This window comes from Rhopilema esculentum, chromosome 8 (assembly GCF_057945365.1).
Source record: "Rhopilema esculentum isolate cy_ngs chromosome 8, ASM5794536v1, whole genome shotgun sequence".
Classification (NCBI taxonomy): domain Eukaryota; kingdom Metazoa; phylum Cnidaria; class Scyphozoa; order Rhizostomeae; family Rhizostomatidae; genus Rhopilema; species Rhopilema esculentum.
Genome location: NC_142822.1, coordinates 3246328 through 3268529, shown reverse-complemented (window position 1 = coordinate 3268529; position 22202 = coordinate 3246328). Strand labels below are relative to the sequence as shown.

At 37.1% G+C, this 22202-nt stretch overlaps 2 protein-coding genes across 2 annotated transcripts; both read left to right on the top strand.

Annotated features, from left to right (window-relative positions):
* The first annotated feature begins 71 nt into the window (after positions 1-71).
* LOC148959803 (protein O-linked-mannose beta-1,2-N-acetylglucosaminyltransferase 1-like) lies at positions 72-11423 on the top strand. The gene is made up of 3 exons (XM_089109684.1): positions 72-3650; positions 4520-4813; positions 5084-11423. The coding sequence occupies exons 1-3, from the start codon at positions 2272-2274 to the stop codon at positions 5394-5396; spliced, it is 1986 nt and encodes a 661-aa protein (XP_088965810.1). The 5' UTR covers positions 72-2271; the 3' UTR covers positions 5397-11423.
* An 80-nt stretch (positions 11424-11503) lies between these two features.
* On the top strand, positions 11504-21991 carry LOC135695060 (uncharacterized). The gene is made up of 4 exons (XM_065214005.2): positions 11504-11643; positions 17805-19275; positions 20264-20326; positions 20928-21991. Exons 2-4 carry the CDS (start codon positions 17862-17864, stop codon positions 21221-21223), a joined length of 1773 nt encoding a protein of 590 aa, XP_065070077.2. The 5' UTR covers positions 11504-11643; positions 17805-17861; the 3' UTR covers positions 21224-21991.
* Positions 21992-22202: the final 211 nt, after the last annotated feature.

Below are 22202 nucleotides of genomic sequence, written 5' to 3'. Positions count from 1 at the left end.
CTTTGGTATGAGCAATCATCATAATTCTTTATCAATAAGCCTGTACAGCCCTTCTCTTGGAAAAACTCGTATAAAAGAATTGAACTATATGGTTGCCAATTGACTCATTATTCTTGCAAATGCTAAGGTGGTATCCGTGGTACAAGCAATAAGCAATGATCTGTTTTATATTTGCTTACATTTCCCTTATGATGAAACTACCTGTCTGGAAGAACTTATTCATTTCCTACTGTTTAAAAAATCGACGTGGCTTTGCAAGCAATTCTAAGACTGTAGATACCTTACTATTTTTTTTCCTTTCCATTATTTGAATGAAGACATTTTCCACCTGTTCCGTAGTATCTACAAAGACATAGGAATCCGTCACCATGGAGTATTTACTTTATTTCTAAACAATTTTTCGCGAGTTTGTACGCCGGGAGGAAAGCAACCAAACATTTCAATGAATTATTTCAATAGTCACATATGGCTTAATCATAAAAGATTATCAGTTTTGCCAAATGTTTCGACTTTCAATGCTATTTATCACTGCAAAAGATATGCTTAAAGTGCCTGTGACATGATTTTCGTACTTTTGGGTTTATATATCTATTCTTATGTAAAAAGGCCTGTTATTTTCATTTCTGAGGTTAGTTTTTACGTTTCATGAGAAATGAAGGAGTTATTGGCGATCTTCTACGCCAAAATTCGCCATCTTTGTTATCAGAATGAGTAGACAGTGACGTCACGGGAGGGACCCGACCGCCTCCTCCTTCGAGTTTTTGTATCGTAGTCAATGAGGGAAATCTAACAGGTCCAAGATGAGCGATATAATTCCAGAGAAAGTAGTGGCAGCGAGGATGAAATTTTTGAAGGTAGCGCTTACACTGTTACAATAGCGAGTTCCTCCCATGACGTCACAAGAGAACGGCGAATGATGATAAAGCGACTTGGCTAGGTCACACTATTTTGCTTCATTTCAATATCAAAACGCTTTTATTTCAAAAAAAAAGTGCAGATCTACTATAAGAGCAGTGCAACGCTTCAATTAAGAGAATAAAAAAATCATGTCACAGGCACTTTAAGTCTCTGATTGGATAGCTGTATTCTGAATGTTAACATAAAAACTCACAAAACTCAATATATGTATTAAAAACAAGTATTTATTCGAAACTACCCGATTACAACTATAACCATATAGAACGAGGAGATTATGAGTTTTTCATCTTAAAATCTATAGTTTACCTACTGGCTATTGTTGCCAAGTAAACCTGGTATTTCCTGACCTGTTGATAAGGTTTAAAATTTTTTGTAAGGTAAGGTTATCTTATATTTCAGTGTATGGCATACACAAACAGGATTTCGTATCCCAAGCCTCTTAAGGAAGCTTGTGTAAAGTATATATAAAATAGAACATAAACCGACAGAAAAACATCATATTCTAGTTTTAAAATACACGTATGCAAAAGAGGACCAAACACGTTAGAGAGAGAAGAAACAGGAGTATCCGACTCGGAGATGCCAGGGCAGTTTGAAAAAAATGTGGTTTTATGTAAGTTTGTCATGTATATGTTTGCTGAATATTTTATAAAGAGTAAAAATGCCATTTTTGCGATCAAACATTTTTCTCTCTGAATGTGTTTCTTTTCTATTAATGTGAAATATTTTCTATCACTTCTCTGAATAATCCGCAATTCATAATCAAGCATCACCACCATCTAAGTTTGAATTGAAATTGAGCATTAGATAACAGATAGTGACTGAAGAAATACCTAAATGAAATGATAGCCATTTTGTGTTTGTTATAACAGCTAAAACTAAACAGAAAGATAAAGTTCGAGTTAAAATTTGTCGACACTTATTAAAGAGATTGACTTTGAAAAAATAACTTGATTTGTTCTTCTTAAAGCACCATACGTTCAGTTCAATCACATTCATACTTCATCATTACAACCACTGGCTTTACAAGATTGCATTTCTCGTGATGTTAACTTGACGATAAAAGAATGTTTTAAACAACTCAAACAAAGCCCTATGCCTGTTTCTCCAATGCTGGTTGCGCGAAAATAAAAATGCTTTTTAAGAAGCAACTTTAATACGTAGCAACCGATCTTCCAGCATAGAACAGACAGACCCCCTGGTTAAAAAACAATTCACTTTTGGTAGGGACACGTGTTTGGACAATCAAAATGTTGGGTCAACGTAGACATACAGCGATATTGGGAAAGAAGATGAAAACCCTTTAGATTCACGGTTCGAAGTGTGATATCAGAGCGGTGAACATAATTAAAGATGGTTAGCAAAGGCCGGATTAGCTCCTCTACACGATTTTTGCGCCTTGGATTTTTGGTTCTGTTTCTTCTGTTACTGGCGACTAATTTCTTGTTTCTTATGTATAACCTTAACGCCATGAACTCTGTTGATTCGGAAGATCAGTCTACACGAATAGTGAAGAAAGTTATTAATGATATTGACTCCCCTTCGATATTGACTCGATCTACCACAACACAAAGCACAGAACTACACTACACACAACCACCCAAGACTTTTGTGAGTGGTGAAATTACAAGGAAGAGGAGTCAAGAGCCTTCTACTATCACAGTACCTCCGCGATGGATACAAATTGAAGCCCAGTCTGATAAACTCCACATATACGTCAGAGTGGACGGGAAGATGGTGTATGAAATCAATAGCGACGACGAAAGACGCAGAGGTTTGCATATAATAGTTTTAAACCAAGAAACAGGAAAGCTGATGGCAGGTGTCGCCTTTGATTTCTATGGTGGGTCAACAGACAGCGAAATAGCTGCCTTTCTAGATAATGTAAAGGAAGGCAGAATTTTCATTTTCTTGATTAAAGACGAAGGAACCCACGGCCTGAAGAAAATTGGCAGAAATGCTATTAAATCCTTTGGTAGTAGAATGATCTTCAACTTGGCTTACAGAGACCACTGGGCGTGCATTTCAAAAAAAATGAGTGGGTGGGTTGTAGAAGATGTTAGCAAACGTACAACGAAGGAATGGCCACCAGCAGTTAAAGTTCATGTTTCGTTCTTAGCTGATGCTAGTCGAGAGAATTGCGATTTTGGTAAAAACGCTGCTGCTATTAGGCGACGCAAGTTTTGTAGCTTGTATGAAGGGTATCCTGGAGTCTGTGAATGCAAACAAATAAATGAAGTTTACACACAAAAAAAGAATACGGTATTCAGTGAGCTATTAGACATACCAGTTGTAATAATTGCATCAAGCAGGCCTAGATATCTGTTTCGCATGCTAAGAAAATTAATGAGTGTCCCAGGCGCTAACCCGAGCCAAACAACTGTATATATTGATGGTGAACACAACGAGACAGCAGCCGTTGCTGAGCTTTTCGGCTTGAAAGCTGTGCGAAATGAGATTGAATGCACCAAAAATTGCAGAATACAGCAACACTACAAAAAGAGTCTCACCCACTCGTTTGATGCCTTTCCTCTAGCAAGAGCAGTTATTATTCTAGAGGAGGATCTTGAAGTATCCATTGACATTTTCGATTATTTCAGTCAAACGTTGCCTCTTCTTGAAGCAGATCCAAGCCTCTATTGCGTATCTGCATGGAATGACCAAGGCTATAAACATTCTGTCAAAGACCCTGCATTGCTTTACAGAGTGGAAACGATGCCTGGCCTTGGCTGGTAAGTCATGCTTTAGACACAAAAAGCTTTCTTTTGTACCATATTAAGAATGGAAGTTTGTAATCACACAGTTGAAAGCTAGAACCGTCCTATTCTATATTCCAAAGATTTTTAAGATCTGTATATACGACAACGAGTACTTTCTGCTCCAGCTTCTTAAAATTCAAGTTTTCGAAAGCTTGATTTCTGTTTGCATTTTCTCTCTTGATCTCTTTCCCTTACAAGCCAAGCGTCCAATCAATGCTGATCTGCCTTGTTACAATATTCATACATGAATTACAATAACATTACATCATCTTTAAAATAACCCTTTCCTTCTTTTGCACAAACCTCACTTCTACCGGCTCTGTCAGCTCTGTATCTGATTCTGCAGAGAGATCAGCACCATTAGAAAATGGTTGATACTACAGCCACAAATAATATTATCTTGCATGTTTCTATATCTGTTTCTACAACCACACTGCACATGCTGAATACTTCTAAACTAAACTTTGACATTGCTCCATAATGACGTCATCAGGCGATAATGTCTCCACCCTGCCTGCTAGTCTTAAAAGATCACAATAATCTTAGTAGTATCTTAATTCTTAAGCAATACCTGCCGATATAGATCCTTTGCAAGCCTCAACTTACTTTTTGGCCATCTCCTAATATAAGAAGTAGTCAAATGTCGATATTGGTTATACTCAATTTAGGTCTTTGAAAATGTGGGAAAAACTTTGGGGCTGCAAACTTAGAATTTAAACTGTAGCCTGAGGTGCCTTTGAAATTGCATAAATTTCTTTCCTGGCTATATCATGGATGATTTTTTATTTTCTTGATCGATCAGTGGTCTTGGGAGTTGTTTACAAACTCTATTTTTGTTGCAGGCTTCTTAAAAGAAGTTTATTCAAGAATGAGCTAGAACCAAAGTGGCCTGGACCCAATGATTACTGGGATTGGGACATGTGGATGAGAACAGATTACATGAGAAAAGGTCGAGAATGCATTGTTCCAGATAAATCGCGAACGTACCATTTTGGTGCTATAGGTCTCAATGTTAGAATGAATTTCCAAAAAATGTACTTCAGTACCAGGGTACTGAACGACAAATCAGGAGTGAAATTTGACGTCGAAAAAGTGAAAAAAGAAAATTATGAAAAGGAACTCGAAAGACTCATCAGGTAAGAGCTACTCATAAATTTGAAATTTTTATTTTAGTAAGAAAAATTCCAGTGGAGAATAATTTTCTGTCCTGGTAGGTTTTATTATTCTAAAATTTCTGAAAATAAAAACCACTGTGTAGGATAGAACTCATGTGGAATTTGAAGAAAATCACCTGGCTTTTGCACTTTAATACTTTTGGTAATAGATTGAACATAATATTTAGGCCTAGTACATCGTTTGTTTTTCATAATAATATTCAATTACAGTGCCTTGTCATTTTCACTTAGGGATGCTGTGGTAATTAACTACACAAAAACAACATGCAAGAATGAGCACGACTTCATACCAAATACAACAGATGCCACGTATGTGCTGTACATCAAAATGACTAAAGAGGAGAGGTATGACAACTGGCTTCGAGTTGCAACGTGTTTTCGTCTATGGGATCTGGATATGCGCGATTTTCATTTTGGATTGATTAGGTTTTGGATAAAAAATAATCACGTGATTGTGATTGGAGCACCCGAGTCGAATTATGCGCATCATAAACCCAAGAATATTAAACCTGTTGAAATACTGAAGAAAAAAGCTGCAAAGTGATAAGCTTAGGCCTATTTTTGGAATGTTGGAAAAAAATCATTTTGATAGAGAATGTGGAAAGTCTTTATAATTACAACAGGTTGGTATAATACTAGGAAGCATTCAACAATATTTATAGCCTTTGCTGTTAGATATTAAAATACAGATTCCTTTCATCTCAAATACAGGTAAATTCATCTTGATTAAAGTTCACTCTTTTTATCTATAGGTATTTAATTTAATACAGAACATTTTTGTAGATTTATTCCGTTAAATGAATAGCTGTTGAAATCAATACCTGTTCTACAATTTCATTTCCTCAGTTGTTAGAGCAACGACGTGCAGTGTCGCTGTTTCGAGTATTTTGCGTGTCATTCGCTCATATGAATCATTTTCTTAAACCATATAGAAACAGCATGGCAGGAATAATTGGTTCCATGTGTTGTTGTCTCCCTCTGTCATCTCTCAAACACCCTAAGGAAGATGACATGGGTTGTAATTTTGCTTGAGAGGAATCGTGAAAAAATTGCAGCAAATCGAAATAGGATCTCAAATGGGTGTCACTGTTTTGCAAGAATGAAAAATGTATTTTTAATGCAATGCCAACATAAAAGAATTATTTTGAAGAGAAGAAATTACAGTACTATTCATCGCTCAGGAATTATGAGCAAATTGTCCCAGGACCCCAAAGTTCTAAGGAGATTAGTCAAACTTCACAAAGTATGCCTAAATTTAGTAAGACGTTTTAAACAATTGCAATAAAGGACTGGAAGAAACTTTCCGAAATGAAATTTCAAGCTAATCTAAAAGGCTTGGGCGCAAAATTTTCTGCTCACTTGGCTCGCAAGGAGTTTCGTTTTTTGGCCCAGGGCCTCAGAGACCTCTTGGCGTCCCTGCTTACAGTTGCACTGAAACTCCATTGGACTGTAATGCCACAAAAAGTGAAACAAATATAGTTTCTTCATGACCAAAGGGGTGCCTGTTATGAAAATTCTTATTGGCAACCTTCCCCTCAGTGCACTTGGCATTTACGCTTCTTGACAATAAGGCACTTTTTCTTTCAAATGTCCGATGAATGAATAGGCGAAGAAACATGTCGTTACATCATCAATAAAGTTTCGAAAAAAAGACCATTTATTCTTGCTACTACGTTCTTTGACAAAGAAAAAATCAGGATTTGTTGAAATCTCAAACGATGTATCTGAAAATGTTTAAAAGGAGCTGGATTCTATTTCTATATAATTGTTGAAGCGTACGTATAAACAGGAAAGCTAATTACGAGTTATCGTCGTTAAATAGGTCTTCAGTTTCAAATTTTAGTAATCTATATGACAATGAAAAGCTTCTATCACTTGTATGTTCCTATACAATACTTTCTTGATCTTCAATATTTTTCAAGCAAACTACAATATGGTCTAAAATTGTATTGGAATGCACCCTAGTAAAAAGGCAAAACGAAATATGCATCAACTTAAGGAGGCCATCCTAAAAAGTTCGAAAGGGGGCTGTGCTTTAGAAGCCAAACCACTCGGACAGCAAGAAAAAAATAAAACGATAGACAACTTTAAAGGATTTCGCGGAAATATATAGAATTGATTTTAGGGATAACTGGGGCTATTCTGTGACTGGGGTGAATATATCCATTCCGATGGCCCTATGTGAATATCTTTAAAGCACCCTTGTCTGTCGGAAAGGGTAGGATGCACAGCTAACTTTGCTTCCGGAACTGGCTAACCAAGGGAACATAATAAGGGAATATGCCTATGACTAAACAAGAAATATAGCCAAAGTTAATACAGCCAAACAAGGAATTAGGAAACAAAGCAAATATACTAATAAGTTTCCTTTTATGCTAGTTTAAGACCAAGTTGTGGAAAATGCAAATAACGTACATAAAGCCTTGAGGCCCTAAAATATGGCACTTCCAAAAGTATTAAAGTTTTAAATGACAAGCGACAAAAAATGAGTAAAAGATGCAGGCCTATCGAGTGAACAAAATGATTCGTAACCTCGAGGTACAGAGCTTGGGCTGTTAGGCTCGTTGGCTTTGTGAACGCTGAGCTATCTTTTTTCATATGAAAGGGCCTGCTAGTTTAACTTGCTAAAGAATCAGCTTCAGCAATAGACTTGAAAACATTCACCACATTTGTCTGAAGGGGAGAAAATGAAGGAGGTTTGGAGAAATACAGTTTTTCTTTTCCTCAATATTATTCATTTGGCAAGCAATTTTCTATCAACTTTAACCTTCTACGTGTCTTTGTAAACGAGCAAAGAGTTAATTCATAGCGAACTAGAATTCCAATCCTCTGGTTACAGGTACCTATAGTAACAATTAGAACATTTTAAGCAGGGCAACAATAATGAGGGGCATGGGAAGGTGTGACACCCCGTTCGCAAAAAGGTAGCTGTTCTACAGGTAACGTCTGTGAGCCACACCTATGACCACACCCAATATACGTGCATTTGTGTTAAAGATTCTCTGTTGCGTGCATGAAATCATTCAAGTTACTCACCGACTCTAAAAGACTTCAGTCAATAGCACGATAAGGGTTAATTCACCATGCCAATTAAGGAATTCACCAAACCAAACATGTACTGACCCTTGCTAAGGGGGGCTGAGCCCTCCTTAAATCCCTCTTAATTCTAAAAAGGCAATTTTAAACCTTGTAGGGCCTGTGGGACCAGAAGGAGGTGTTCATTGTCAGGAGGGTATTTAACTTAAGAAATACGTTTTTTCAGAATATTGCCACCTGTCAACGTTTCCCGATAAGATTCACAACCAATAGAGTTCTAAAGTTATGACGTCATAAATATTTACTTTTAGAATTTTTGAATTTGGATCCCATAGCCAGAATCAGCATCATAAAATACCTCTAAATATGCATCACCAGTCAAATATGTTACGAATTGGCTGAGATATGGCCACATGTTCATAACTTGATGAACAGAGCCTTATTAACAATTATTCGTTAGCAAACTTCAAATCTTTCATTGGCAACATCTCAACTGATTTTGGACATATATGATTAATTTGGCAGCTTTGGAAGTATTTCATGGTGCTCTTTTAGGTTAAGTTGTTAAAATTCAAAAATTCTAGAAATAAATTTTTGGTGACGTCACATTTCAGAACTCTATAACATTCATGACGATACTTCCATTTCGGCATGTTGGCATTTCAGCATGTTGGCATTTCAGCATGCATGTTTGACGAAACTTTTACTCAAGGCCCATAATCAGAGAGAGCCAGTACTAATTAAAAGTACTTGACAATATAAAAATGTGCTTCTTACATTTATATAAGCGCGGCTTGTGTTCAATGGTGACTTCTATCTTCCTCTTAGGTTCATTTCATGCACACACATTTTAAAAGTGATTGGCCTAAAGTAAAAGAAAAATAGTTACTAAAATCCAAAAGCATCAGTAATGGTCAGTTAGTAGCAAAAGGTTACGAAACAATTTTAGCGATCAATTTTTATGAATGATAAATTTTGATAAAAAAGAACGAATGAATGACATTTAGTAATCAATGTTTTTAAACAGAATGATCAAGAGAAAAGTCAGAACTGTCAAATAATCATAAAAGAGTCAAACTACTATAACACAATTCATCAAAGAAACAAGAATGACGCATGAAGAAAAAAGAAATGAAAATATGACTAGGATAATTCTTGAAGATTCACAAGGCATTGAAATAAATTTCTAATTTGGGACAAATGATGAAAGAAGGTAGCAATTGAATCAAAGATCTATCACATAATTCTACACATTGATGAGTGGAAATAGGAAAACATTTTGGCCTGTAATACAGACTGATGTTATTTTTCTGCATGACAATACCAGCAAAACAAAAAATGTGCTTGTCAGTCAATAACTATTATGAATGTTATTGATAATGACTTGTAATAATGACTGACCATAAGATAGTACCACAGTTAAACCAAAAAATGACATCTAGACGACAGAAGCTCTAGTGGTTATTTCAAGGTTATCTGTATCCGTATATATGGATAGTCATGCTACGGCATGAAGTGGAGAGCTTTCAATATTGATATTCTACTCTCTTCACATGTGGATTCAATCTGAGACTTGAATGAAAGTTATTCTAAGCAGCTTTTCATCTTTTTTCACCAGTCATTTGGTAGTATAACCTATCATCAACAATAGTCGTTTCTCTCTCAACCATCAACAATCTTTAAAAGGAGTTTTAATTATCCCTGTACATCAGACTTCGCTAAATATTTAAATAACTCCAACAGTTAATGTCTTTTTTGTATACCATTCATGACAGTGATTGCTGTATTTGCATTTTTGCTAGTATTTCCAACTTGCTTAACGTTAACATAAAATTTTTGAATCGTACAACTGCCCCTACTCTAACATCCTTGGTGGCGCGGGTGGAATTATTTCAGAGAAATCTCGTATAGCTGGGGTGGAAATCCTATTATTTTATCGAAAAATCCCTGAAAATCTCGTACGCTAATTGCAAGAGTGAGTTGCCCCTCGTTGGATGGCTATTTCACATTTAAAGGCAACCGACAGATGCAAAGTGGCTTAAGCCATCTGTCAATCAATATTAGCCAATCAATGAGCGTGTGTGTGGCATTACGCTCACTGATTGGGCAATGTTTGATTTAAAGATGGCTCAAGCCTCATTTGCCAACAAAGTGCGTAGAGACAAACTCAATTTGCCGCCATGTTTTAATATTCACCGAAAAAGCACCCTCACATCGCTAAAAATCCTCGATTTTGAGAAAAAACATTGTTCAAAATGGCGTTTTGCAGAAGCTCAGCCTCAGCTTGTTCTTAATTTGTTCTTAACTTTTGACCAGTTTTGAGGCTCGGGTTCTTATAAAATTGTTCTTATAAAAAAAAGAGTGTAATTAAACACAAATGCTGGTCGCATAAACTATGGTTTTTGAAGCTGAAACAAAAGAGCTACATTCATTTAGCTACGTTCACTGAAGCGGAAGCCTAAATGTCACGTTAAAGTTAAAATCGACATCCTCTGAAACTGCTTCCAAGTTCCAAAATCTATTTCAGTACCTAAATGTTAATCTTTGCTTGTTTGCCATTATGGTTGGTCTCTGTTTGATTGATGTTTGCACTGGAAGTGTTTACACTTTTCTATACTTTGCCACGATTTAGTGTCGGCAATTACGAAAATCAGAACCAGGAACAGGATCTTTTTTATGGAACAAGCTGTCAATTAAACTTCGCCGTGACGTTATATGCGTTTTATTATGGTATTGTATTTCACGACCTAGTTCCGCGTTTTGGTTTAGAATCGAGAGAGTTTCTTTCATGTGTCTTTTTTGGTTTTCTCAGGAAACCACACCAGCAAGGTTTATTACGAAGTAGTTTTGGTCTTTAGCCAACAAATAGCTGAAACCCTACTAAGTCATCACTGTCCTACCGCAGCATATGCTGAATTCATAAGTAACGAATGAATTGAGCTGAAAAAGGAAACGTTTGATGTTTTACCACACGGAAAAAGTAACTTTATGGAAGCACAACATTGTGGTGGAGGTCTCGTCCTACTTCCCATGGCAAAAAATTTAAAGTGTTCCAATTAAATGAAATGCATTCAAGTGCCAAAAAGGTTCTTTAACATACTATCCTCTATTTCCAGACAATGAAATTGAAAATTTAATCATAGCATATAAATTTGGGGCAAGGAGCTGTGCTTGTGGTAATAGGTGGAAACTACTTGAAAATAAGTACTTGCATAAAACGCTGGTACATAGGGAATCCTAGGAACTGCAATATGGCCCTGAAAGCAAGCTGAATCTTAAAAGTTTCTTAAATGTTGATCTATCTTTAGCATATTAGCTTGCATTTATTCACCTACAAAAGGATTTGTCGCAATAAGGAACCTTTATTATATCAGCATGGAAAACCTGTAAAGCAGAGCAGCAATTTTACTTTTCCTCATAGATTCGAACACCTTTCTGCTGAAAATATATTTGTGACGTCAAATAAAATGCAGGTCAAGCCATAGGTCTTTCCATTAAATATTTTTCCTCATAGGAACTTCTCAAAAATCCAGCTCACGTGACAACAGAACTGACATGATAGGATACCAAGGGGACCTACAAAGCGACCTATGCACAGAAAAGGTCTGGGCCTGTTCTCGTGCGACAGGCAATCTTCACAAGAGCTTTATGACGAAGCGCCTCTGCGTAAAACAGATACCAAAGATATATTCAGGGCCGTTTTCACAAAGTCAAAATAAAGGGACCTAGTGAAGCCAGCTTCTTCACTGCTTGAGGTGAGTTTAGTTTTCAACGATATGTCTCTCATTTGACCAGAATCAACATGGAGAGAGATCATGCTAATGCTACTGGTTGTCCTCTTAAAATTCGGTCCTAAATTCAAAGTAACGCAATGTGAATTGATTTTAGCTTCTAACAAACAAGCATAACTTATTACTTGACGTGTAGATTTGAATTTGAAGCAGTAGTATATGATGGATCTTGTCCTAAAAATTCAACTATTGTATACATGCACAAACTCAAAGCCTATGCATGCAACTTCTGAACGTCGAAAAAGCCATGGGAATTCTGAAGAATCTAAGTGAATGAAAAAAGACTTCAATGATGCAGTCCTAATTTCGAAAAATATCAGTTGTTAACACAGCTAAACACATTTTACATCTCTGAATAATTTAGTCCAATGTTGAATGGTACCTTTAGATGTTTAGGTTAACAGGGCACAACAGCAAGGATCCATCTTAGCATCATCCTGTCAGAAATGTTCATGTTTCTTACTGGTGGATCATTGCTTGTTACATTTGAACAGCTCTCATTGACCAAAGGTTGAACGGACTCCAATCCTGCCAATCAAAACTTTATCAGATAAATTCTTTGTAGCTATATCTTCATCGACCTTTGCCTTAATCTAGTCATTATAAGTTGTGAGTTTTATGCATCAATTGATTAACTTTACAGTGTTATCCAAGCTTCATTCTTTACCACAAATTGGCTTCCGTTATTATAAAATTCATCATTTTGACTTGTAAGGAAGAGACGAATATAAAAAAGTAAATTCTACAGTTTGAGCCTAAAAGATTTCGACAAAGACAAAATCTTCATAATTTTTCCTTGCATAGTAGAGGTAAAAATTCCTCTTCTTGGATAAATTCCTTTTTTATGAACTCATAATAACAAGAAAAGAAAGTAGATAAAGCTTTAATAACGGTTCATACCTTGGCCAAACCACAGAAAAAGATGTTATTTACTTTTTTCAATTTCTTGGCAGCTAGTCTTCTAGATGATGCAAATAAATCTACGAATTTCGGTGCAAACTCAACTTTTAAATTTATGATAAGGAGTCCTAAGCCATTGACTCTCCCTGCTTTGCTTCAAAATACAACAATGAGATAAAAAGTTCCTTCTTAATCTCCCTAATTTGTTAAACAAAAAAACATGGTAGGCACACGAATAAGCAAACATATACTTCAATTCTCAGAACTGATCAAGAGTGCAAGGCGGAATGAACACTCCAACGAGTGGCTAAGAAGACTCTTGCCCTCTTCAAACCATCATGAGTTCATAACTACAAGAAAAGTTCGAATTTCCCTTGCAAAAAGCGATATACCTCTATATAAATGTGATTACTTAAAATCAACCGTCCTTTCTACGATTATTGCACCCCCGATTTGATGACATATAAATGCTACAGTTCACTGTTGACGAAAAGTCGAACGGGACTTTTTCGCGAAAGGTTTTGTCCAGATCTCTCCGTATGTATCCAGTTTCGTTTCTTCTTGCCGCTAATTTTTGTAATCAACATTAACGAACTGACTTGTATTTCAAGAAAGCATTTTCAGTAATTATATTTTCCTTTGAAACATATTTGTAAGCTAAAACATTCAGAAATTCAAGAAAACAAAACGTAAATTTAATTTTATGTTTTCTCATAGTACGACAAATATTCTGCATACTAAACAAACATTCTGGTATATTATTTATCACATGCTTTGGATTTATAAACGCTGAAAGTTACTCTTTGGTGCCAAGGGACGTCGAAGCAAAGCGAAGTTGGAGGAGAACGGGTAGGAAGGGGCATTTTGCAAAATAAAAAGGGGCACTTTCCCGAAATTTTCAAAGAAGGCATTTCTATGACAAGAAGCATATTTTCCAATGTTTGGGATCACGTACCCCAACCCCTGGTACTACTAAAGCGTTGCTCGTTGTGCCAGATAAGCTGTTAAGAAAATGGCACCAAACAATCGGCATTATGATTCAAGAAAGCTCAGGGATCTCTGTATTGATTTATGTAAAAGCCAAATTATGTCATGGACCTAAAGCCTCTAGAAATCATATAACACGGGGATCCACCAAGAGCCCGCACCTTCGTCAGCTTCTTTGTCACTTTCGTCAAGCTTTTTTGTCAGTCTTCAGCTACCTTGTATTCAAACTGGTCTCCAAAACTGCCAAAAAATTCCCAAGAAATAATTGTCGTTGGTGGCTGATCTGGGAAAGAATATCATCTGTTTGGGTAAGAGGACCATTTAGTAAAACCTCAGAGTTCATTTTATAACAAGCAAGAGCCTGAATCCGAAACTTTCTTGTGATCGTTTCTACCTACCTGGCAATACCTGGACTCCATTTCCATCGTTGAATCTTTCATAAGTAATATGCATTCCATTCTTTTCTAGAATTGTTATTGGGCACAGGTACAAATAACTCCCTCCTCCCCAGTTGATATTCTTGGCTAAAAATCAAATTGATAAAATGTCTTAAATAACATTAAGTAGGGCTAAATATTTTAACAATATTTTTCAGGCCTACATACAATCCATTGCCCAAATAGTTGCCGTTAGCATCTGTTACCCCTAACAACTAGCTTTACCCACAGGGTGTCAAAGTACCCTTTACTTTTAGGGAATATTTCAGATAATACCCTCTTGGACAGGGTTTCCCCTTTACAAGGCATCAAAGACTTAAGCCATCAAGTTTTGTGTAAACGGACCAGCTCTTTAGTTGGCGAGCCTCCCATTTATAATATGAAATCCAACTGATGATAACAATAAAACGTTGAAATTCTAGACAAAAGAGTATAGGACAAAATGAAGGTTTAAAATCTGTATATAACTAAAAATGCTGCAAACTAACTTCTCAATATCTAGCCATAAATCGATGTAAAAATGTAAAAATTATGGAGAAAACGTTGAAAAAAAGGGGGGCCTGATACCTGATAACAACAGATTTTCTAAGACGATATCTAAAGTATTCCAACATAATTTTCTAAATACCTTGGATTTTGCACTTGCGATTGCTTTTGTATAATAGGCCCTCATTGAAATTGCTGAAAATGATTAAAACAGAAAATAAATTATTTTAACTTCCCATCGAAAATCTTTCCGCTTCTCAATATAGCTAAAGGTTGGGTAATGAAAAATAGCAGCTAATTTGAATTTTTTTAGCATTTTAACAGGGCACGAATTTTCTTACGAGTAAATTTGATTTGTTCAGTACTACTAATCTTTTTTATGGGCTTAACGTGACAACTAAAAACATAATCATTTTAATGGATTAATATTGAGAAAAAATGGATTAAAGGAGCTACTCAGCAAAAGATAACACGATCTCAAGAAAAACGTTAACGCAAAACTTTCAGCAACAAGTCACTAGAAACTCTGTTCCTAATGAGATAACTGGCAAAATAGAAAAAAATAGCTTCCGAAAAGTCAAAATATCACCTTGGAAATTCTCATGTTCGCTGAGCACTGAAAGCTTCTTAACATTCTTATTTGTATTTGTTGCTACCTAGCATCCGAAGGTAGTGTTTAGGACACTGAGAAGCTAGGCTTATCGAGTAGTGTCCTGGTCCTTCCTCTCCATGTGACCACACCTCGTGATTCCTATGCCTGGAATTACAGAGAGCAGGCGACTCTCCCCACTCTGGGTGAAACCGAGAGACTCGAACCACGGACACTTGGGTCTGTAGTCAGCGCCTCCAACAACTGAGCCATCCTCGCACCCGAACATTCTTGTCGTTTTCAATGCGATTGCACCCCTAAAAGGGAGTAGGAAAACCGGAAAAAGAAGTCTTTTGATATTGCTTGAGGATTTTAATGATACATAAAAACGAAACTTCAAACATAAAAGTGTTATTATTTCATATCATTGACATACTTCGCATATTCAGGTGCTAGCAGCTCAGCTTCGCTACCAGAGCCTGCAAAACGTCAATCTTGTGTACAAAACATTTAGTGCTAGCATTATGCTGTCTTTTTAACATAAAAATGCAGAAGATGCAATTATTACTTTGATGGGATAATCTTGTGTCGAAATTTTACTGTTTACAAAAAGAATCAAAACTCTGCTAAGAATAAAGGGTTGGATATCAAAAGCATTCTGTTTTATCTAGGACTTCACAAAAATGTAAGTAAATTACTTTAGCGTGTATTAGCATGCGTTGAAATTTCAAGAAAAAAAAACCAGCGTGAAAGGCGGACACGATGATAAGATCGCAAAAGAATATCTAGTACTCCCTTGTTTTACCTCTTTTTGTTACAAGTTTCTCTTTTTGCTGTAACAGACTTCTTGAGACAAACATTCCATTAGGATCTGAACATTTCCATTTTTCATGAACATTTCTTATGAGCATCAGGATCCCTTTCCAACTTCTTTCCCAAAACTTGCCAAAATTTCCCGTCACTATTCCTGAATACCATTATCACCCAAGCCTAAAATTTCCTTGCTTTCAAACCTCAACAATATTTGAGGTACGGGAACGTGCTATTATTTAAGGGTACTTTTCTCTGAAAAGTGCGGTGTGCGGCATTATCGGCATCAGTTTTTGAAAATTGTGCGGAATTATGGGTACCAATTGAAGAAACATGCAGTATTATAGGCACTATTTTAGAAAAATGTTGCAAAATTATTAAGAGGGAAAATTAGCATGTCCATTTGGAAATGAAAGTGTGAAAAATTTGGAATATTGAGATTTTGGGGAAAAGGATTTTGTTTTGTTTTAAAATATATTCTTTGCCATGCGGAATTATGGGTATAGTTTTCATCATGTTTACAGCATTATGGGTAACATTTTTTCAGACAAGTGCGGAATTATGGGTCAAAATTTTGAACCAAAACGGCACGTCTCCGTCCGTCCAAAACTAGGCTTAGTTACAAAATAAATAAGGCGCTTTTTTGGAAAGCCAAATTTTTATCTATCTAGCTTCACTACAATTCATTTTCATGTAATTGTCCAACCTTGAGGGCCCTTGAGTATATTGCCCACACTCACAGTAACTTTATTGAACAATTCTTACTTCAATCTCCACACACTTTGTGCTCTCTAGTCCTATTTGTTTCGTGTACTAATCTCAAATGCAAGAATTGGGATTATTGATTGTTTGCCATGCAGCAGTATTTTGTACCGCGTGGAACAAGGGATACATGCCACCCTAACTATTAAAGAAATAGTCCCTTGCTAACTGTTCCCCACCAAACCTTTTAATTGTATTAGGCGCCCTTGAATTAAAAAAAAACGTTTAAGAAAATGCCCGAGAATAACAGATCTAGAACAGATCCACACAGCTTCATTTTTATTTGGTAATTGGGAAATATATCGTAGAAATGTGCAGTTACTATCTTAAAGGCAGTATGTCTCCCATTGTTCTCAGAATGTCTGAAATATCCGCTGAGTTTTCTAAAACTCGTTTTCCCAGAACTGCATTTCTTTGTCCTACTTTCCTGTCCAAGCAGTGCGTTACTAAAAATGCACTTTTACGTAATATGGGTGTGTACAAAAATCATTGACATTATCCGGAAACTTGGTTTATGTAAACAGCGCAGAGACGGAATGAGCAACAATTAAGCAACAAGACGATTTTCTGAGAGAGCATTGATTTATTGTATCACTGCTAAAACCAAGCTGAATCAGAGCTGAAACTGGAAGAAGTTCCGTTGACACGAGCTGAAAGGATGCTGAAAACAAATCGTCTGTCCTGCTGACACGCACTGAAACGGCCTGTTGTTAAAATAAGGACCAAAGAATAGGCCCTATAATGCTTCAGTTCTATTTCTCTTTCGTACTTAACCACAAAGAAATCCTACTTCCCATCCATGGGTCTGTGGTCCACTTTTTACCATATTCCGCTTAAACAATAATTGTGGTTTTGCTGTCAGCTGAGGAGCTTTTTCGCTTTCTGCTAGCTGTTCGACCAAAATATAACATAATCCTCATTTTTATGTTTATTTACAGTAGAAGGAACAACTAATTGTAATAAATTTACATCTGATCATCTCACCACTACGAATGCCGGTCCTAGGAACCCCAGGTTATTATATTCCGACAGAACTAAATATTATGGAGCTTTTATTAAACACTGCGGTGTGCATTCTTCTATTCTAGAGTTTTCATAAAAAATTTCTTTATGTAAAGGATGGTATTAATTGATTTTCTTTCATTCTATAATAGAAAAAACTTGGCGATAAAAGCATCGGATATCTTCTCGGAATCTGTAAATGTGGTACAATGGAGGACGATAAAAACTGGATGAAGTCTTTCAAACTTAGTAAAGATTTTGATTATATAACAGATGAATCTTCAACAAGAAAGACAGAATTTGAAGAGATGGTTATGTTCCCCGTCACAGGTATGAATCATAACCCGGAAAATACGACACTTATTAAACAAGAGTTCACCCCCGGTTGCGGCCACAACCGGGACAAAAATAGAGGTCGGGTTGACAAAAGCATTGACGTAACAACGATATTAGATGACCTCTTACAGCGAAATAAGAGGGGTGTTTATCCATGGCCATGTCAGTATTCGAAACCAGCTGGAAACAGCGACACTGTAGAGAGTTTTTCTAATATTCAAGTCAGCAAAGCCAACGCTTGGGAGATGGTGGCATTTGATCTTTCACTCGATGCCAATGATAAAAATCAATTTCTTGGCTCTGGTACTGGCATTGCAGCAAGAAAAGAGGAGTTGTTTGCTTCATTGCAAAACAGGAGCGACGTATTAGTGAACTGTGCCCGCAGCATGCAGGCGGAGCAGCCCTGTGACAATTTCAGCAAAACAAGCAAAAATGGTAAGAAAGTAGACGGAACCTTATTGCAAACAGACAAAGACATAGTATTCGAAGAGGGTCTTGATTTTGCAGAGGCGGAACAATGGATGACGGACATATCTGAAATTTTAAAAGCCCCCGAAATCGACATGGATTATACTGAAACAAAGTTAATCGCAACAAACATCGAGGGTGAAGACACAATTGTGGAATCACACACAGGACTGGGTTTGAATGATAAACAGGCAAAATCTCTAATAGGAACAAGAGAAGTAAATTTACTTGTCGAGGCTTTGCAGACCAGATCATTCACACCGATTTTGTATCTCCTTTCGTCAGTACTGGGCAATAATGGCGACATTGAGTGCCTGCTTGGGGAAACACCCGATTCTCGTACAATAACTAATGGCTGGAATGGCAGGGCATGTCCTGATGTACCATCTCACTTTTCAATTCTAGAACATAGGGTCCCAATCTTGTCCCAACAAACATCAGTTGACTCCGATACGACTTCCACTTGGCCCGACAGTCACACGCGACAATCATGGTCGGATTGCTCTACGGACAATGAAGAATTTTTTACCGATAGCCGGCCGAAATTTAATTCAAAGTCAACGGCGAAAATGCAGCCTTTTGGCAATCTCGACAGCACAGCAAATCATGTAGCAAGTAATAATTACGACATGGGTTTCATGAGTGTAATTGATGATATGATGCAACCAAACGCGAAATGCGATTTGCAGACGTTCAAGAATCTGCTAGAACAAGATAGGCCCGACGAAAGTGAAACAGCAACTGAGAAAAAAAGACCAAGGGTGTGGAAGTCTATCGGCACAGGCACAGATTCTTTAAACTATGACAGAGACGTAGAAGGTTGGTGAAATTTTTTGTCAAAGAATGTTTCAGGCATTAATTCGTTCATTTTAAAAGATTTTTCACAACGTAATGCAAAATTTTACATTATTCATTCATTTTCAACCTTTGAAAATTCTTAAGAGATCGTCAAGTCGGCTATGACGTCACAAGGGTAGTGATATATCTGACTTGAAAACCGCGCTTTTGATATATTCTCGCGAAGATGAACCTTCAACAGAAATAAAACACCAAAAAATTGAATTTCGGAAAGTAACTGAACAAAATATTACAAAGTCCGGCGTTTGATAACGAGAACAGGGAAAAAGAACAGGGATGTGTTTTAGTGACGTCAAAGATGGTTCCCGCTTGCGGCTAGCTCCTTAGCTTTGTTGCAACGGTTTCATTGTTGTTTACGTCAAAGCATCCTAGCCCTCAATTAGAAAGGATTACACCGGTCTACGATGAGAGAAACCGCCGTTAGATAGGAGGGGGATTACCCAGGTTAAAAATTCTCTGGGTCAGCATTTGCTGAACCTCCAAGCTATTTCCCAGATGGTAACACCTTTTGTTTCTTTTTTTTGCAAAGTGCTTTTAATGGCATCTCTCTAGAAAGGGGGTGCCAGGCTTTCCACTGTGGAAAAGTACGTTTTCGACTGCAGATTAGATGGTCAAACTTAAACTTCTGTATATTTAACATGATATGAACTTGAGCAATTTGGATGGTAAAAACAAAGATATAACAAAGCAATGATGAGGCATTGCTCTTGTCATCCAAAATAATGCGTATAGTATGCACGGATGGTTTTCCAAGGATATTCGGATTTTATAACCTTTGCACCATAAAATTTTTATATCATGTAACTGTGGATAGGTGTTAGATAGTTTAGAAAAAGGTAAATAAATGTATGTGCAAACTCCTGAAAATGAACAAGAAAGAGTTGAGCAAAAGCAAATTTTCTGTTAATTTTATAGATTATTCGATAATTGAATGGTTCCTCTTTTCCAGGTACAAACGAGCCAGACAATGCCCCAAAAAGAGAAATAAAATCGGCAAATCATAGACCGGGACGTGAGTACCTTTTTAGTTCAACAATCAAGCACAATCGATTTTCTATTTAAGAATTACGAGATAAAATAAAATTACATTAACTTTCTATTCGAACAGACTTGCAGAACAACATGAATCTCTTCATTTACTCTTGAAAAGTTGATCAGATCTTGCTCCTTTTTGGTGTGCATTTTCTCCAAGGTGTAGGTACTCGGTCCTCGAAATGGACCCCCTTTTTTACCGACCTGTTTGGATCTGATCCCAACCGTTTACACGAGACCTTTTTGGGGATCGGATCCGCCAGCTCCCGTGTAAACGCAAAGCCTATCCTTACCACATTGGGTACGGATCCATTTGGATCCGATGCCGTGTAAACAGGCCCTTACCCTTAAAAGCAATCCACTACTGCTGTAATTATGATTCCTGTTAGCACGTTTTTTATCATATCTGTCACAATTTCTGCTACGATCATCCCAGAATATTATTTTGAGGCACAGTATGCAAAGAACCTTGAGAACGCCCAGTGCCACTCCTCCCAGCACGGGGGTCCTTTGTCTCCGCCCTTTTTACTTCTCCTGTCCAAAATTCGGTGGCTAATAGTCTACTTTGCTTTCGTTTTCAGCCAACAAGTGTTACCATTTGTGGGATTTTCTACGAGAGTTATTGGACAGTGATCAGTCACCGGGCCTCGACGTAGTGGAGTGGATCGATAAAGAGAAAAGGGAGTTCAGACTAAAAGACACAAAGCAGCTGGCAGAACTGTGGGGGAAGAAAAAGAAGCTATCAAATATGAATTACGACAAACTTTCCCGCTCCTTGCGATATTACATAAAGCTGGACATACTTAGAAAAGTGCCAGGCAAACGCCTGTATTTCAGATTCGGGAAAGGCAGGATGTGGAGAAAAATGAACAAGTGAACGTTGTTCTGTTACTGACAATCATGCTTCGCCGCCATCAAAAAGTCTACAATGCATTCTTATAGACTTTATATACCATGTAGAAGTCTTGTAGATTAGGACACTGCAGCCGCCGTCGAGCTTCCCTCAGCGGGAAATGGTTGCGAAGAACAGAGTGGTTTTGCGAGCAATGTTACCAAGAACCAGTTTCTAGAATCATCACTTACTGGAAAGCTATTGTTACAATTTCGTAAACAGATGGTAGAATTAATTAAAGAGACACATCCAGGATCCCTCACCCTGTAGAGGCACTTGCGCTTCTCGGCAGATCCCTACCCTTTGACAAGCACAATCAGTATTCCTTACTAACGGGGGAGAAAGGATATTGACAAATAAGTCTGCCAACACACGAAGATGAAGTTAAATTCTTTACCTGTGCTGACGAGTTACAGATAAATAATTAACCCTAGTTTGTAAACATGTTGAAAGCTGGCTATTTAATAAATCTAGAACGTACGTACTATTTTACCCGAATGCCTCTCCTCCTAGCCTGCGTGCAAACTCTGAAATTGAAAAGGGGAAAAAGTAATCTTTCTCCTCTTTTCAATTTGTCAACAGAGTCTGCACGCAGGCTACCTCCTCCAGGCTTACGAATGCATGCTTTTGTGGAAAGCAAACCCCGTTCTCTGAGCGCAATGACTTACTTTATAGAGGCCTATGTAAATTTTTAGACTTAGAAGATGTATATATATATAAGTGCGTATTATACATGCATACTCCGATCGGAGATTTATTGTAAATCTACTTTACCAATGCCTGTCTACGACATACTTAGCTCAACAGTGGGGGACTTGGAGCACCCATATGGTGTAAGCAACAAAAAAGCAAAACCTCGTAGAGTGCTGTCGTAGAGTGTAGGTCCGTCAGAGGGCAGTAAATGTCAGAATTGGAGTTTGATGTAAAGAAGGATTCTAGAAGGAAGGGTATTTTTAAAAATATT